Below are 19,083 nucleotides of genomic sequence, written 5' to 3'. Positions count from 1 at the left end.
ACAAGCTATCGGTTGTGTGTGCAAGAAACAAATAGTTGCACGACCCAACTTCTAGCATCCCCTTGGTATATGCAGCAACAGCTGCAAAAAAAAGTGAGCAATAAAGTGTGCAATAAGCTGAGAGGTTGGACCCAACTGACAGAATGGGGGGGGGGGAGCACAGGAAAACCACATGGACAATACCAAGAATAACCATCCATGTGGCTCATCCTCAAGTCATTTTTGAGGACAAGTAATTAGAATGTCAGTTTACAAGTGGGTAATTGAGGCTGAGAGGCAGTGACATTTTAAAAGCCACCTGTTCTCAGCTGAGGTTCCAAGCTCAAGCCTAGTAGTTTTCTGTATATTGTAGCTAAACTGTATACAAGTCTATAATTGTCTTAGTACTCTGGGCCACTTGATTGGGTATACAAAAAACAAACCATATAAATATATGGCCATCCAAATGTTGTTGGACATCCATCCCCCACCAGCCCTGACCAGGTTCCCCATGCATAGCTTGTATCATGATCACAACCAGATTTTGTTGGGTTGGTATACAGTGGGAAGGCATAGCTAATTGCAACTTTCCAGCCTCAGCGGAAATACATGTGTATGCAATGGTCCACACCTGAAAGCAATGCAGTTTTCATGCTTTCCCCTACACTGTAAATTAGCATGTCAAATTAATGTTGGGAGCAGCACTCGAGCGATTTGAAGTCTTCAGTCTGCTTTAAACCAGACAGGTGCTGGCCCTGTTGTAAGCTGAACAAGAAAACCACTCCGATTGTGAAACTGGAAGAATCCCAAGAAGAAATAAAAGGAGCCTGGTGTATAAATAACCTTGGGCCGGCCCAGTTCCTGGGGAGCTCCCTTTAGCTGCCTGGCATCGGCATTGACTCAACACATCAGCCAACCCTCTTGGGTCCTGGCAATAACATCTAGCATTTGAGCTTCCCTCCAGGTGCAAGTGAGTCATAGTTTCTCCATTTGCAAACAACTCCAGCAACGGCTTTCCAGCGAGAGGTCTGAATAGAGGGTGAAGGACTGAGAGGAGGAAGTGACTCAGGGAACTAACAGCACAGGTGGGTGGGGAGAGAGACCAGTGATAGAGATCTAGCAGCCACAAGGACAACCCACCCTAAGCAATAAAAGAAACCAGTGGAAAAATACAACTGGAAAAAGGGTGAACTGCGAACACAGAAAACAACTCTTAGCAACTGTGTGTGGGGTGGGGGTGGGAGAACTCCTGACAGGAACATGTTTGAGCACCAAGTGCATTGCTTTTCACAGAAAAACAAAGTCTTATAGCAACTTAAAGAATAACAAATTTATTTATTTATTATTGTGGCACAAGCTTCTGTGAGTTCATGTCTGTCCATGTCATCAGATGCATAGTGCTATCCTCAGTCAGGTTTGGCCAAATACCTTTTGCTGCCTCAGGTGAACCAGAAAATGTTTAATGACTGGGTAGCCAAGAAGCGCTCTCTCCTCTGAACACAAACAGAAACATGCATTCCTCCCCCCACCAACTCAGTGGAAATTTTCAACTGGACGGGAATTTTCATTGCTGTTGATCCAACTAGGGTTATCGTCCTCTTTTCTGGACATGCTCCTGTTCCTTTAACAACAAGTGACAACAGAATATTCCAGGGATTGGGAATCTGTGGCCTTCCAGAAGTTGTTTGACTACCAATCCCATCATCCCCTGACTGCTGGCTGGGCTGACTAGGAGCTATAATCTATCAGGAATTGGAGGGCCACAATTCTGAAATTTAAAACCAGTGGGACTTCTCTGGCTATTTCAAGTGAAGGTTGCACTTAAGTACATGATTAGGAGTTAGATAAAAGGAAGGAAATTCAACACTGCATTTGTGGGCTCTAGAAGAAAATGACAGGAATCTGAAAAAGGTTGTGCCTGCCCTCTAGTGGGGAAATTTTCCTATCAAGTTGTGGGAAATTAAGCAACTTGGTTAAGGCAAGAGGCCATTGTGTAACTTCAAGCCTTACAAGACTGGCTCAAATCAGTTGACTGCCTGAGGCAACCAACAAGATGGTACCCCCACCATCCCATGTGAAGAAGCTGACAAGATTGACAAGTCAAATCTTACTTCAATGCTGGTGACTGGACGTCTGCACTGTATCTAGGGGCTGTGGGATAGCTTAGAACAGGTATGTCCAACTGGTTGATCGTGATCTACTGCTTCGATTGCGAGATGTTCTTGGTTGATCCCGACCGCCAGCCCCAGCCCCCCAAAAAACTCTGTCCTCCTCCCCCAAAAGCTCAACAACTCTGGGCAATGACAATGAGTAGATCACTGCCAGTTTTATTATACTGGGAGTAGACCACAGTCTCCAGAGAGTTGGACGTGCCTGGCTTAGAAGGTACAGGGCAGGTCATGTGGCAAAGACTCTTTTGTTTTCTAAAACCTCATCACTCCTCCCACACCCCCAAATCTGCCACTTGAGAGCCACCTCATTCTCCCTAATGGTAGGGCCAGCCCCACTATCAGGGATGCAATAGCAGATTTCCTGCCTAAGCAGGAGGCTGGAATAATTAGTTTGGGACGTCACTTCTAACTAGGTACAGTGGTACCTCAGGTTACAAACGCTTCAGGTTACAGACTCCACTAACCCAGAAATATTACCTCAGGTTAAGAACTTTGCTTCAGGATGAGAACAGAAATCGTGCAGCGGTGGCACAGCGGCAGCAGGAGGCCCCATTAGCTAAAGTGGTGCTTCAGGTTAAGAACAGTTTCAGGTTAAGAACAGACCTCCAGAACAAATTAAGTACTTAACCCGAGGTACCACTGTATATGTTTCGTTACACTGTGTTGGCTTCTCTTCTGTGCCCACTCCCAACTTGTGTCAGATGACTGACCCACAGCAGTTGGAGTCTTATGACCCCGAATGCCCATTTCAGCAGCCCCAGAGAGAGCTGGAGATGAACATGGCAGTTTAAATCCCATTTTAGACTTGGACTCACTTATCTACTGGAAATAACAATGGCATAAGGATTGGCAAGATAAAATATTGCATAGGAAGCTGGTATGGTTTAGGATGTTAAAGCAATGAATTAGGAGTCATTGGGTCCCTAGTTCAAATCTCTGTTCGCTCATGAGCTGCTATACTAAAGGTTGTCAGAACCACTCACATAGAGGGCACATTTGCTGACAATGATAAGCCAACCAACCATACTGTGCACAAACTACATACTAGAGCACACTGATTGCTGTCACTTTGCTTCTACTTTTGCATGAACAAGTAAATGCATCACAAAGGAGATAGCTTAGTGTTATTTTGATCCATGGATCATGGATTTTTTTTCCTTCTGAGAAGCCAGGATTGCTAGCTTATTTGGCTTATTGTCACACGTGAGTAACAAGACTACATAAACTCTACTTAATATTAGGAAGTGTTTACACTTCAAAAATGCAACATGTTTAATGAGAAGGACATAAGAAGAGCCCTGAGGAATCACATCAACCATTTATCTAGTTCAGCATCCACCAGTGGCCAATCTGATGTCTATGGAAAGAGCCCTCCCAAGGAACTGACACCAATTCCAAACGAAGAGGCTCCATTTAGCCATCACAGCTTAGTAATATAAAGCACTGGGTGCAGGGAAGTTACAGTAATGGCATCTTTCAGAAAGAAATGGTTGCAAGGAACCCTGCCAGAAAACTACTTACGCCATGGCCTAGCTTTGACATAATTAAGGCTGCAGTTCTCAATAGTTTTGCCAGAGAGACAATGGAACAAATTTGCTTGCTCCGGAACAGGGATGGGGAACCTGTGGCCCTCCAGATGTTTTTTGGACTACAATTCCAGTCATCCCTTACCACTGGCCATACAGGCTGGTGCTGATGGAAGTTGCAGAGAAAAGAAATAAAGAAGGGCTAATAAATAAGCACTTACGGCTTGCATGCACAATGGAAGTAGTTCTTCTGGCCTATTCCTTTGTCCCGAGAAACAACATCCTATACCTCTGTCATCCCCAACAGATGCCTGTAAACTAAAGTAAAGGGGTGGCTAACCTGTGATCCTCTGTGTTATTGACTATAACTCCCATTTGTCCCGACTATTGGTCAGGCTGGCTGGGGCTGGTGAGAGTTGTAGTCCGACAACCTCAGGAATGCTACAGCTTAGTCACCATTAGTCTTGGTGTATTATTCTTACCTTGGCTCCAAGAGGTCCTGGGTTCAAATTCCCAGATCAGGAGAACTGGGTCCAGTGTTTGGGGGAGGAGCTCTAGCTCAGTGGCAGAAGATGATGCTTTCCATGCAAAAGGTCCCAGCTGCAATTCCTAGCATCTCCAGGTATGAGCTAGGAACAAACCTTAGAGTGCCAATATTCAGGTAGAGAAAAATCAAAAGTCTGGCTCAACATAACGCAACTCTCTCTGTGTGTGTTTTTTAAAGAAATGATGTTATATGTTACAAAGCATTATATTATATATTATATTATATTATATTATATTATATTATATTATATTATATTATATTATATTATATTATTATTATATTTTAATTTATGGCATGTAAAAGGATATTAAACGAAACGAGGATCAAACTACAAAGAGCATGTAGGCTCCCCCTCCTCCTGCTGCTGCTTCTATTACCTTCTGCCTCTGTCTGGGCACGTGGGGCGCCCAACCTCAGCCACTGCAGGAAACCTGCCCCTGCAAGCTCCTTCCGGCATCCCTTGCCTCCGACCCGGAAGCACATTCCCGAACAACAACAAGGCAACGGGAAGTGCCTCTCTAGCCTCGTCTCTGGCCTTTCCTGAAAAGCCTCCATTGGCTCACAGGGTGAATGGAGGCGGGGATCCGTGGAACCTCCTTTCTCCGCTCCCCATTGGCTAACACGCGCCCGGGGCAGTGGGCGGAGCTGCTCCGCTTTGCCGCGAGCGCAGCGGAGGAATGGAGCGACTCGGGCCGCTGCTGCTGCTCTTGTTGGCGACGAGCGGGGCGGAACAGCCGCGGGACTCCCTGCGGGAAGAGCTGCTGCTCAGCCCGCTCCCGTCGGGGGACGTGGCCGCCACCTTCCAGTTCCGGACGCGCTGGGATTCCGACTTGCAGCGGGAGGGCGGTAAGGGGCGGGGCCTGTCGCAACAGAGGGGTGTTTTTTTGGGGGGGGGGGAGCGAAGCATTATCTGGAAAGGGGGTCCCTGTGAACCCCGGAGACAGGGCTTCTCCTGCGCCAGGTGGGTGGGTGGGTGGACTACAATTCCCATCAGCCCCATGAAGCTTGGCTAGTGGCAAGAGGTAATGGGAGTTGTACTGTAGTTCCACAACAGCTGGAGAGCCAAAGGTTCCTCCCTCACACACCTGATGCCTTTTCCCTTTGGGGGTTAGTTAGTTAAATAAATAAATAAATAAATGCATTCTGTTCTGGGTGCTTTATAGTCGAGGTTCTTTCATTGCAGGGGGGTTGGACTCTTGGGTTCCTTTCTAACTCTACCATTCTGGGATTCTAGCACATGAAGGCAAGACCACTCTCCCCTCCCATGTTTTCCAGCAACTAGTATCTGGAAGCACAGCTGCCACCGACTGCGGGGGTAGAGAGGATCGTGTCTAGTAGCCATTGGGGAGCGGTGGGGACTCTGAACTGCCAGGGGTACAAGCCAGTCTCACTGGGAAAGCATAAAAGGCCTGAGGTAGCAAATGGAAAATGACTGCAGCAAAGGGTCAAGGAGCCTTGGGTAATAATAGATTTAGGGATAGGCTACTTACTGGGTGACTTGCATGGGTGCCAGCAGAACTTGCAGCAGCATTCCTCTTAAATGGAGCAGGAGAAGGGAAAGTGAATTGGGGAGTTGGGCAGGTGGAGAGGTTGATGTGAAGATATGCTGTTGTAATGCTTCTATTTTTTTCCCTGCTCCTTACAGTCTCTCATTACCGGCTATTCCCCAAAGCCCTTGGCCAGCTCATTTCCAAGTACTCGGTGCGCGAATTGCATCTCTCTCTCACTCAGGGCTTCTGGCGGACACGGAGCTGGGGACAACCTTACTTGCAAGCTCCGGCTGGGGCTGAGCTCTGGGTTTGGTTTCAGGAGTCTGTCTCTGAGTAAGTAAGCCTGAGCGGATTTTACTTGGTTGAAGGGCTTTCTGGTAAATCATAAGAAGGCTCTTGCACTCTACTTTTCTCGCCTGCCCACCTCCTCATGGCATAAGTGCATAAACAAGGTAAATGTCAAAGGTCCATTCCATGAAGGCAATCATGGTTTAAATGAGCAGACATTGTTCCTTCACCTTCAAATTCTGGTTCCAGTTACAGATAGGTAGCCGTGTTGGTCTGCCATAGTCAAAACAAAAAACAGATACACAGGTGTATCTGAAGAAGTGTGCATGCACACGAAAGCTCATACCAAGAACTAACTTAGTTGGTCTTTAAGGTGCTACTGGAAGGAAAAAAAATTTTTTGTTTCAAATTCTGGTGTCTCTTGGGTCTTTCCTTTGCATTGAACGATTTTGTCAAAGGCTGCTAAGGCCCAGTGGGACATCCCAACACCTAAATCAGTGGTAGCCTCTAGAAGGGCCATAGATCTTCTCCCTTGCTGTTTCATCAGAATAGGCATTGGGTGGTGGTCCCTGGACCCTGGGGTGCCAGTTGTAGCCCTCTAAGCTTCTCTGGCTGGCTCTCAGGACTCTCCGTGCCAAACAGCCAATTTTCAGGCCATACCCCTCACAGTCCTTGCTTCACAGCCTCTTTGAGTGCTTTTTGCCAGACTGGAATGTGCTCTTGGGAGTCTGATAATACATCTTGCTTGCTTGGATGGATGAAGGAAATGGTGGTATGTGTAGAAAGTTTCCCACAATGCAAAGGTAAAATGTGTGTTTGTTTCTCTGCCCACTTTTGCCTCTGTCCTCACCCACAAGTCTGCAACCCCCAGAAGGGAATGCAGTTCTTTTCCTAGAAAAGGTTCTCATTCTTGCAATAGGCCATCAGGTGCTAGATAGTGCTTGTAGCTATGGGCTGTGAACATGGCTCGTTTCCATATAGTAGTGCTGCCGTGTTAATGCAGTACTGAAGCAAAGCCTGAGCTTTTCATTATGTTATTTTTGAATTTTATATGAAGCATCTCCTGCCACTAGAATGGCACCTGAAGTGATGTACAACTGCAAACACAGTCTGTGACTTGAAAACACATTTGTTTTCCAAATGGCATCTTGCAGGTTTCAGGCAAATCATTCACAGTAAATGTTTGTTAAATATGTATATTTTTCATTTTCAGCGTTGACAAAGCTTGGAAAGATCTCAGCAACATCCTCTCAGGAATATTCTGTGCCTCTCTGAACTTCATTGATTCCACCAACACTGTCATTCCAACAGCATCCTTCAAACCTCTGGGATTGGCAAATGGTAAGAGATTGGGCTATTCTGGCCTGGAAGGGTTTGTTTTGCAAGAAGGGGCACCGCTGAATTGCAGCTTGTTCTAAATACTTTAATGACAAAGAGTTGTGTCCAGAGTAGCACTTAAGTTGTCCCATCAGTGCAATGATATTTCCCCCCCCCCATCCCCTGTGCAGCCCCTAAATATTTTCTCTGGGTTCCCAAACCCTCTGGCACAGATTTGGTGAGAGTGCAGGGTGCATGCAGGGGAAGGAGAGAGAAAAATCACATTGTACAAGTGGGAATCCTTGTGTTGTTGGCATGTATTAGTTGGTGAAATTAAAGGGAGACCGGAACTTCTTAGAAACACCCAAGTATCTTGTGGCTTAAAAATTAACAAATGTATCCTGGCATAAGATTTTCAGAAAGTTTTGGGGGTGCTGAAAGGCTTGACATTTTTGGAACATCTGCCCATCTCCTTGTTCGTTATCCTGATTAGGGTTGCTGGTTTTGTAATTGATCTGTGTTTCTTGAGAGCATTGTAAGGATTGTTTGGGCTGACTGGGTAATAAGAATTAATTGGCATTGGAATTGGGCCAATGCCATAGGTTTTGACTTAGTTTTTAAATGTGTTTATAGAGTCACTTTGACTGCTTTGTTTATATTACTCTGAACCATTAGGATAGCACAGACAATAATTCAATAAATAAGTGGTTTGTGTGATTATAATACCTAGCTTTTAATAGTAGAATCAAAGAATTGTAGAGTTGGAAGGGACCATGAGGGTCATCTAGTCCAACCCCCTGCAAAGCGGGAATCTCTTGCCCGACGTGTGGCTCAAACTCACATCCCTGAGATTAAGAGTCTCACGCTCTACAGTAGTTCCAAGTATTCCATGCATGTGACCTCAGTAATCCTTAAAGGAATTCAATTTAGTAGTACCCTTTATGTCAGATGCCTACTTTTCTTAAGGCTAGCTAGTGAATTCATGGCAGAGGCAAGATTTGAAGCCAGGTGATTTCTAGAAGCTGACTTCCATCATCATATTGAGAGCATTTTATTTTATTTTAAATTTTATATACCAGCAATGGGCACCCAATCATTTCCTGGAATTCACCATGCTGGCTGGGGCTGATGGAAATTTCACCAACATCAAGAGGAGGAGGGCCACATGTTCTAACCCTTCCTCTCCCTCCTTCAGTTACAGACCACCATTTCCTACGATATGCCGTCCTTCCCCGTGAAGTTGTCTGCACTGAGAACCTCACACCCTGGAAGAAGCTGCTGCCATGCAGCTCAAAGGTGAGGCACATTCCTGTGATCATGCAGGTGGAGCCTTGAACCAACATGTGTCATTGCTCTGGATTCCCTCATCCTAGCCCCCCCCCAAAGCTTGCACATCTGAAGCTTTGGGGCCTTGTTCTCAATTGGAGCAAGTACTCTGGAGGAGAGTGAACTATGTGTGCACTGTTGCATGGTGCTTGGGCTTGTTTCTAGCTATTGTTGTTTAGTCGTGTCCGACTCTTCTTGACCCCATGGACTAGAGCACGCCAGGCCCTCCTGTCTTCCACTGCCTCCTGCGGTTTGGTCAAACTCATGCTGGTAGCTTCGAGAACACTGTCCAACCATCTCGTCCTCTGTCGTCCCCTTCTCCTTGTGCCCTCCATCTTTCCCAACATCAGGGTCTTTTCCAGGGAGTCTTCTCTTCTCATGAGGTGGCCAAAGTATTGGAGCCTCAGCTTCACGATCTGTCATTCCAAGTGAGCACTCAGGGCTGATTTCCTTCAGAATGGCAAGGTTTGATCTTCTTGCAGTCCATGGGACTCTCAAGAGTCTCCTCCAGCACCATAATTCAAAGCATCAATTCTTCGGCGATCAGCCTTCTTTATGGTCCAGCTCTCACTTCCATACATCACTACTGGGAAAACCATAGCTTTAACTATACGGACCTTTGTTGACAAGGTGATGTCCCTGCTTTTTAGGATGCTGTCTAGGTTTGTCATTGCTTTTCTCCCAAGAAGCAGCCGTCTTTTAATTTCGTGACTGCTGTCACCATCTGCAGTGATCATGCTCTATACTACGGAGTAAAAGTTCAGCCGTATTTTCTTTTTTCTTCCTAGGCTGGCCTGGCTGTTCTGCTGAAGGCTGAACGCTTGTTCCACAGCAGTTACCACTCCCAAGCTGTGCACATCCGCCCCATTTGCAGGGTGAGTCCTGGAAGGATTTGGTGCTGTGTCATAAATTGGTGGAAAGAGCTGGAGACAGGATCCCCAATCACCTATGATCTGCCAAAACCTATGATCACATTTCACAAGCCTTACCTTAGAGCAGGCATCCCCAAACTCAGCCCTCCAGATGTTTTGGGACTACAACTCCCATCATCCCTAGCTAACAGGACCAGTGGTCAGGGATGAGGGGAATTGTAGTCCCAAAACTTCTGGAGGGCTGAGTTTGGGGATGCCTGCCTTAGAGCTGCCCTTGCTCCTGCTTGAAGCCTGCCATTTCTGATGCTTTGTCCTTCTCTCTCAGGATGCCTCATGCTTGAGCATGTCCTGGGAGCTCAGACAGACCCTCACGGTTGTCTTTGATTCCTTTGCCAGCGGCCATGGAAAGAAAGGTAACACAAATCGCCCTGCAGCACATCACCACTCTGCTATGGTTACAGTAGTTTACTCACTTCTTAATAATGACCTTTGTGCCAATCTCCCACCAGATTGGTCTCTCTTCAAGATCTTCTCCCGCACTCTTACTGAAGCGTGCCCACTGGCGTCTCAAAGCAAAGTCTACGTTGACATTTCCAGTAAAGGCCAGGTAACCTATCCTTTTCCCAGTAACCTTCCAATAGGACTAGGACATCAAGACCGTTAGGAGATGCCCACCTTACTCAGAGCTCTCTCTGGGTGAACGAAGCTTGATGGAAACCCCAGATGTAACTGAGCAGAATACAGTCATACCTCGGGCTACAGCCGCTTCAGGTTGCGTTTTTTCGGGCTGCGGACCGCTGAAACCCAAAAGTACTGGAATGGGTTACTTCCGGGTTTTGGCAGTCATGCATGCGCAGAAGCGCCGAATCGCAACCCGCGCGTGCGCAGGCGTGCCACTGCGGGTTGCGAACGTGCATCCTGCACGGATCACGTTCACAACCTGAGTGTCCACTGTATATATAATCGAGAGAGGATTTAACCAGGTGCTTGCGGTTCTTTAGGTGCTTTGTGTCTCCAGTAATGTTACAGAGTCTTGAGGGTAGTAGTTACTCAAATAATCTCCATGTGTATATCCAATGCATGGATAATGGAATGGGACCCCCACCCCACTGGCTATACCCTCAAACACCAGTGTTTAACAGTGATTGGGAAGAGAAACTACATGCCTGCATCTGTAAGCATGTAGGTTATTCACCTAATTAGGAACCCTCTGCAATTGTGAATATAGGCTTTCTTTTCAGTTGTTGTGCTGGGTGCACAGATTGCTTCTTTCTGGGTGATATCCAGTTTTAGTTATACTCAAGAGTAGATCCATTGAAATAAATGAACCAAAGCCCTTCACCACCCTGGGCTCCTTTTGCAGGGAAGGGTGGGATATCACCCTCTGCATTTCAAAGTATGTTGTAATGCAGAGATGTTTTTATCCTGTAAAACAGGTCAGAAAGCTTTTAAATAAATATGAGAATTGGGGCCAGTTGAAGGTAGTTTCCCCCACGTACCCTGCCCCGTGCTGAATATACACAAAAATATGACATAGATGGGCTGGTTATCTTTTTGATGGCTAATAATGATTTTGCTTTATTTTGTTTATGTTTCCAGGAGAAAGAGTTACTTGAAGTTTCCCCAGCTCCCTTGTCTGTACATGAAGCATCCGTCCAAGGAGACAGGAGAACATACGCAGTCTATGATCTCCTGAACCCAGGACTTTTTAATGGCTCTCGCAGCCTCAATGTGCAGCTAAAATGGAAGCGCCCTCAGGATGGCTGTGAGTTATCAATGGCTTTCCTGTCTCTAATGTGTTGTCCTCTCTTAGATCACTAGAAAATGGACATTCTTTGAATGCGAGAGACTTGTGCTGTGCATCATTTAAGCTTATTCATTTATAAACCGGGACACTTCTAGTGGTAGTCACAGCAGAAAAATAGTACAGCTACTTTTCTGCTGGGACTGCTGCCAGACTTGTCTTAGTTCAGAACTCACATTATCCCAGAGATAATATTCTTGCATTTGGTGGTGCTCCTGTAGTTTGACTCCTAACCTGGTTTCATTTCCTTCCTGCAGTGGATCTGGCAGTACCTGTGCTCCATGCCCAGCGCTATGTGAGTGGCTATGGCCTTGAGACAGGAGAAATCAGCACCCTAATCTATAACACACACCCATACCGAGCTTTCCCTGTGCTTCTGCTGGAGACTGTGCCCTGGTATCTGCGACTCTACATCCACACGCTGACCATTATCACCAAGGGCAAGGAAAACAAACCAAGTAAGAAGGAGCCTCCTAGTAATACACCATTTCCCAGCCTGATACCCTCCATATGTTTGAGATGGCAACTTCCACCAGCCCCAGACAACAATGCAGTGAAGAGCTTCTGTGTGTCAGTGCAGGCAGCTTTCTGTGTTCCAATATATGTACTGGATCATGTTCTAAGTTGATATGCCAGGGAAATGGAGCAGATTCAGAAAGGGAGGCCTGAGTCCAAAAGCACAAAGTTTTGCCTTCATATCTATACCCCTTAAGGATATGCATACATATTTATACCCCTTAAGGAGCATCTCTTAAGTACATCTGGCATTACATATGCATTTCCCAACAACTGGATATGTAGGCTAGCCGTAGTAATTTGCTTTTTCTATGTGTTCAGTGATTTGGCTTGCTGAGCCCCACCCCCTTTTGATGCAGTTTATCAATAACCTATGTAATAATAATAATAATAATGAATTATTTATATCTCGCCCTCCACAGCCGAAGCCAGGCTCAGAGCGGCTAACAACAATAAAAGTAACACAGTTTACATAAAATCACAATCAATTAATTGAAATGCATTCTAAAATCAATTCATTCTAAAATCAATTCAAAATCAAATTAATGGCAACCATTGGGCTACAGTTCTTCGTGGATTACCGAAGGAGGGGTCAGACTGTGCCTTGGCCAAAGGCCTGGTGGAACAGCTCTGTCTTGCAGGCCTTGCAGAAAGCTGTCAAGGTCCCGCAGGGCCCTAGTCTCTTGTGACAGAGCGTTCCACCATGGAACTGAGCTGAAAAAGCCCTGGCTCTGGTTGAGGCCAGCCTAACCTCCCTGTGGCCCGGGATCTCCAAGATGTTTTTATTTGAAAACCGTAAGGTCCTCCGTGGGACATACCAGAAGAGGTGATCCCGTAGGTACAAGGGTCCTAGGCCGTATAGGGCTTTAAAGGTTAAAACCAGCACCTTAAACCTGATCCTGTACTCCACCAGGAGCCAGTGCAGCTGGTATAGCACTGGGTGAATGTGATCTCGCAGTGAGGACCCCATAAGGAGTCTCGCTGCGACATTCTGCACCCGCTGGAGTTTCTGTGTCAGTCTCAAGGTCAGCCCCACGTAGAGTGAGTTACAATAATCAAGTCTGGAGGTGACCGTCGCGTGGATCACAGTGGCTAGGTCAGGGCGAGAGAGGTAAGGAGCCAAAGCTTAGCATGATAATATACCATGGTAGGGATGTAGTAGCAGAAATGTGTATTTGGAAGGCTTTGTGTAAGCCGTAAATGTTTGACTTCCTTAAAAGGAAATGAGTTTTACTGGTGGCATTTACAGTCACTTCTCAAGGAGAAGTGAAGCATGTTACCCTGCTGATGGTTTCTTATATTATTTGTTTACTTCCGTGTGCTTTCCCGAGGTTCTGAGAGCCCCACACTATGTATATTTATTCAGAAGAAGGTCCTATTTTATATAGTGGGTGTGCATAGGATTGCAGCTCCGGACGCGGGTGGCGCTATGGGTTAAACCACAGAGCCTAGGACTTGCCGATCAGAAGGTTGGCAGTTCGAATCCCCGGGGTGAACTCCCGTTGCTCGGTCCCAACTCCTGCCAACCTAGCAGTTCGAAAGCATGTCAAAGTGCAAGCAGATAAATAGGTACTGCTCCAGCGGGAAGGTAAACGGCATTTCTGTGCACTGCTCTGGTTCGCCAGAAGCGGATTAGTCATGCTGGCCACATGACCCGGTAGCTGTACGCCGGCTCCCTTGGCCAATAAAGCGAGATGAGCGCCACAACCCCAGAGTCGGTCACGACTGGACCTAATGGTCAGGAGTCCCTTTACCTTTACCTTTTAGTGCAATCTTGTGCATATCTATTCCAAAGTAAGTTCCATATAATTCAATGGGGCTTTCTCCCAGGTAAGTGGATATAGGACAAGGGTTCCCTGCTATTAACCCTCCTGAGGCCCCTGCATTAGCTGTTAAGCAGGGAGCTTCTGACAGAGAAAAGGGGCATTGATGCTGTGCAAAGCTTGCAGCTGCAGCTCCTTTCTCTGCAAAAGCTGCTGCAAAAAAAGTAGAGGGGGGGAAATGCTTCAGCAGAAAGGTAGGCCTTTGTGGCCTTGCAGCTTGCAGTTGCACACTTACAATTTTGAGGATGCAATTGCATTTTAAAACTTAAAGCTATGAATAGCTGAAAGGCTATGCTTGCAGTTGAGCTGTGCATTGAGTAATTTGCATTCTTCTGCTAGGATTCCTGAGATCTTCCTGCCTTTTTCACAGTCAGAACTAGTAAAGGGTGCTATAGAGCTGCTGCTTCTTTTTAAAGAAACTTTGGTTAAAACAACAACAGAAGGAAAATGGAAGGTGAAACTTGAGTGGTTATGAATTATATATGTCTCTGTTCCCATGGGAAATGGCTGTGTGTTTGTGAGAGATTGTAGATGGATCTGGCCTCATCCACCACTGGAATGCAGCTTTTATTGGTAATGCTGCCTTTGGCCAAAAAAGGTTCCCTGCCCTTCAGATACAGGACTACAGTCTTAACATACAGTATTTTGACTGATCTCTGTGCATAAGAGCTCGTATTCCAAACAAGGGAAATGGAGGCGGTTGGAGAAATATTTTGTGATCCGAGTTTGTTTTCCTCCCCACAGTTGCTGGGGAGATCAGTCGGGCCTAAGTTAAGAGTGTTCCTCAGGGCATTATGTAAACATTGGAAGGTTTTATTTATTCATGTTGACCCAAGTGGTGTGCGATGATACCATGTCTTTGGTGCTAGGTTACATCCACTATCAGCCAGCTCAGGACCGACAGCGACCCCATCTCTTGGAAATGCTGATTCAGCTGCCGGCAAACTCTGTCACAAAGATCACCATCCAGTTTGAGAGAGCCTTGCTGAAGTGGACAGAATACACTCCTGACCCCAACCACGGGTTTTATGTGAGGTAAGGCTGCAGCTGTCCTCGAGACACTCGCCATCAGTGTTTGTCGGCCCTGGGTTTGGCTGTGTTGCATCCTTGTGACCAGGTTCATAAACCCCCTCTCCTCCAAGAGGGACCCATGAAGGGATGGGAAACCTATATGGATCTCCAAATGTGGTTGGACTCCAGCTCCCATCGGCCCCAACCAGCATGACGAGCAGCTGGAGATGATGGAAACTGGAGCCCAGCAGCTTTTAAAAGGACCACAGATTCTCCATCCTTGGGCCGAAGTTTTAAGTAATCTCTTTTCGTTTGGTTTGTAGCCCATCTGTTCTGAGTGCCCTAGTGCCCAGTGTCATTGCGATGAAAGAGGAAGATGAAGATCAAAGTCCACTCTTTGCTTCACTGTGAGTGCATTTGATGACTACAGAGAAGGCTGGGAATGAGATGTGTGGGATTGGTATTGTACTTCTGTTGATTATTGGAAACTGCTAGACCACCATGACAGAAGTCTGTGCAAACATAGATATCAAAGACTTTTTCATGAACTGTTTTCAGAAATTACAACCTCGGTTAATCTTAAATTTAGTTCTGAACTGAATGTAAATTTTTTGAGCAGATTCAAGAAGTAAATTATTTATTTGGCTGCTTCTACGCTGGCATTTACTGTGAAATAGCCATGCTTTGCTGATCTGCATTTTACAGGGCAACCACATGATGTCATGAACAAAACACCCTCTTCACATTTTTCCTTGTTCAGTTTGTTCTCCCACCCCACTTAAAAAATTGTATTGCTTCCCCCCCCCCTTCAAATCAAGCACTCAGCAGAGTAGCTGTGCAATTTCCCCAGGTGTAAACGGGTTATCACGCTCCTAATCTAGCATGTCTGTTTTGTTTCTTTTTCTCCCCTAAACTGTAGCAGGGGAGGCAGTCATGATTTGAAGTGCAGTGAAAGGGAGGGAAAGGTAGCGTTTAACCCTTTCGCAACAAACAGTGGTCTCCATGAAAATCTCCCTTCCCGCCCTGGACATTCATTGCTGCGGAAAAGGAGACTGCCACTGGGGACTCAGCTACATTAGTCAAAATATAGCATTATAAATGCATTATGAAACCAGATGGCACAGTAGAGCTCAAATCACAACTCAAATTATATTTTCAATTGTGAACTTTGCAACGTTTTTTTGCAGAGCATTTTTATAGCTGTGTAGATCTTGGTTTCAGAGTGTCAGAAATCCGGAAACAGAGTTGCCGTTATACTTCCAACTTAAAACCCAAATAGCAGTGATCAGTTCGTGCTGATTTTGTAAGCAACTTTTGGATTCAAATAGTGTTACGGTTGTAGTAAGTTTAAGGTTGTAAGGTTGCATGAGACAGAGGCATTAGCCGAAGTTGCAAGATATTGGACTTCCGCATGCTGCATTGCAATGAAGGCTTGATCTCTCCACAAGTATGGGATGCATGGAAATGTGTGTGTATGCACATGTAGTTTTGCAGGGGAATCTGCATAGAGGGAATTGCAGAAGACGGAGAACCAGTTGAGTTCTTCATGTGGCACAGTGTCTACGGGGTGTTGCTTATTTGAAAAGCACTTGCGAATAGAAACCTTTCACATGAATATTTCATTTGTGATTTGCAATTTGAGGTTGCCCTCAAATATGTGGCACTCCTTCACTCTTGCCTAATCTCCTGATCTGATATGCTTGGAGACAAGGATGGTAACACATCATTATCTGAATCAGCCCTTAGAGCTCTGCTGATCTCCTCCTTCCTTTCCCCCAGGTTTCCTTCCTTGGACGGCTCCAGCTACTTTGTGCGCCTCTACACAGAACCGCTGCTGGTGAACCTGCCGACGCCAGACTTCAGCATGCCGTATAATGTCATTTGCTTGACCTGCACAGTGGTAGCTGTTTGCTATGGCTCCTTCTATAACCTGCTGACCAGAACCTTCCATGTAGAAGAACCTAACAGGGGAGGCTTAGCCAAGCGACTGGCGAACATAATCCGTAAAATGAGAGGCGTCCCACTTCTTTGAGGGCAGGCAATGCAGCTGCTTCGTCAAGGATCTCTACTGCCAAGACTTGCTGGGACAAAGCTGCAAGAGGATAGGTGGGTTTAAGGCAGATGTAACACCTGTTTTGCCCTCTAGTTCCTTCACAGCCAATAAATCTGCTGTTTGTGCCTGCCTGCCACCAGCTAGGGAAGCAATCACTGGTACTGGGACTGCAAGAGCAAAATGCCCAAGGATGAAGCTTGCTAATTTAAGGGGAACTTCCATTTGCCGGAAAAACACTGGAAATAAACATGACCTGTTTCTGAACTATGATCACCTTGGCCTTGCTCAAACGCTAGAGCCTGCACCACTTAACTCACCAACCTGTTTTTCATTTTCTTCCACAGCAACTGATTGCTGTACTAATTATCATTTTTTGAGCTGCCGTGTAATGGATGTACTTGGAACGCTGAACCTTTTTTCAGCTCAGAGGGAAAAAAAACTTGCAGAAAAAATGCTTGGGGAAATGGCAAAACTGAAGGCAACTAGAAAGAGTGCAACAGAGAGAATAAATAGCATTTTAGGCCTCAGACTATCTAATTTTAGCATGCTGTCTCTTGCTGTTTTGGAGAAGAGAATAAGTGAGGATATGAGGAGGCAGCTATGACTGGGGAACGAAAATTGCTAGGGGGGTTCATTTGGGACTGTGGGGTTTGGGGTGGTCAGGCTGGGCACAGGGGACACTATGAAAAAAAAGAGAAACCATGCTGTGTGAGTCGATGCCAATTTGATTTACGTTCGTATCTGCTGGTGATGGGAATAACCACTGTTTGCTGCATAAGAGAGGAAGAAGACAAAAAAAAACCCAACTGTCAGAGATGGATAAGGAATTCAATAAATAAATGCTGTGTGGTGATTATGTCTTCCGTAACATGGGTTTAAATCAGCTTTGTACTTAACATGTCCCCTGGTAGCTATAAGTGGCTAGGTATTCCATGCAGGTGAATGAATAAAATTCCATTCAGGTAAGTTAATGGGCTGGCACTGGTGGAGGAAAAACAGAGAGCTTCACAACCTCCAATTTGCTTTCTGTGCTTGCTGGCTGTGGAGGATAGTGTCAGATGATGACGGGGTAACAGGGCTTAGTGAACTGGGGGAGTCTGTGGCAGAGAGAAGTCAAGAATCAGCAGAAGATAAAGCAGGTGAGTGGGAAGAGGGAGGCCAAGAGACAGAGATGAGTCAGGCTGGTGAAGAGTCGCAGGTATCTTCCCCTCCTGCGACAAGCTTGCCCACCTCCCTGTCTCCCAGAACCAAGAGAGGGCTAAAACAGTTTGAGCAGTGATAGGTTACACGTAGGCGCAGTCTCTGTTTGCTTGGGAAAACCCCTGGAGAGGAGAAGGGGACTTAAACAGCTGTGGGAAGGTGGGAACTTTCAGTCTTAGCAACTGATTTCATGGAGGAAGACCAATGGGAATGAGCTGTTGTGCTGACACTTAGCCAAGTCTGTGGAGATCGTGGTTTTGTTTTGGTAATAAAAAGTTAACTCCTTTGTGAACTGTGTGATTACTAACTGGCACACTGTGACATATAGCAAGCCCATTCATGACTCCCGAAACGGTTTGAAAACCAAGGCTTCCTCTACTCAATCAGAAGTTGTGTCAGACGTTTGGCTTCCAAAAAACGTTTGCAAACTGGAACACTCACTTCCAGGTTTGCGGTGTTCGGGAGCCAAAACGTCCGAGTACCAAGGCGTTTGAGAACCAAGGTACAACTATCTCTGATTTAATGCCTTTTTTCTGATCTTTTTCCAGTTGTGTGCAGTGTCTCCTCCTAACCAGCAGGTGTTCCTAAATCACTATCATAAGTAGCATTTGTGGAACACAGGAAACTGCTTTATATGAAGTCTGACTTGCTGCATCTTTCTCAGCATTCTGTTGTACACTGGCATTGACTATTAAGGATTTCAGAGAAGGATGTTTACCAACCTTACCTGTACCTGACAGGGGTTCAACCTGTGTCCTCCTGCATGCAAAGCATCTGATCCAGCACTGACCTATAGCCCTTCCCCTTCCCTATTGTTTTCCACCATAAATATATATTTAATCTTGGGGACTCTTAACATTTTTTAGCACAAGCATTTTACAATCCAGCTAGTATTCATGCACAAGGCTGGGTTCTACGATGAAGTGCATGCATACCATTGAGTTCAAAGGAACCTACTCACAGGGAAGCATGTGTAGGTTTGAAGCATTAGGCTGTGCAGAAATGTTGCAAGACTTGAATGTCCATGTCTTTTGCCATGGTGAAGATTCAGCAGTCTGGAAAAGGCAAATCAGGGTGCTCCTAGTTGGTACAGTAGTGCACAAACCCAAACGTGAGAAGCTGACTGACAGAAAGGTACCCTGCTGTGTGTTTTATTATAC

General features: G+C 45.9%; 1 protein-coding gene and 1 long non-coding RNA gene across 2 annotated transcripts; one reads left to right on the top strand and one right to left on the bottom strand.

The window, feature by feature from the left end:
• Positions 1-4,765: 4,765 nt before the first annotated feature.
• Positions 4,766-17,576, top strand: PIGT (phosphatidylinositol glycan anchor biosynthesis class T). Its single transcript, XM_083618743.1, has 12 exons — positions 4,766-5,069; positions 5,869-6,046; positions 7,215-7,342; positions 8,514-8,614; positions 9,433-9,519; positions 9,842-9,929; positions 10,026-10,123; positions 11,116-11,281; positions 11,578-11,778; positions 14,529-14,694; positions 14,994-15,077; positions 16,450-17,576. Exons 1-12 carry the CDS (start codon positions 4,901-4,903, stop codon positions 16,700-16,702), a joined length of 1,719 nt encoding a protein of 572 aa, XP_083474869.1. The 5' UTR covers positions 4,766-4,900; the 3' UTR covers positions 16,703-17,576.
• Positions 17,577-17,957: 381 nt separating this feature from the next.
• Positions 17,958-19,083, bottom strand: LOC310764931. The gene is made up of 2 exons (XR_014549369.1): positions 19,035-19,083; positions 17,958-19,003 (listed from the first exon to the last, which is right to left on the bottom strand). It is a non-coding gene; the product is annotated as an uncharacterized lncRNA (long non-coding RNA).

This window comes from Podarcis filfolensis, assembly GCF_964270895.1.
Source record: "Podarcis filfolensis genome assembly, chromosome: 6".
NCBI classification, from domain to species: Eukaryota; Metazoa; Chordata; class Lepidosauria; order Squamata; family Lacertidae; genus Podarcis; species Podarcis filfolensis.
This window is presented reverse-complemented; position numbering and strand designations above follow the sequence as displayed.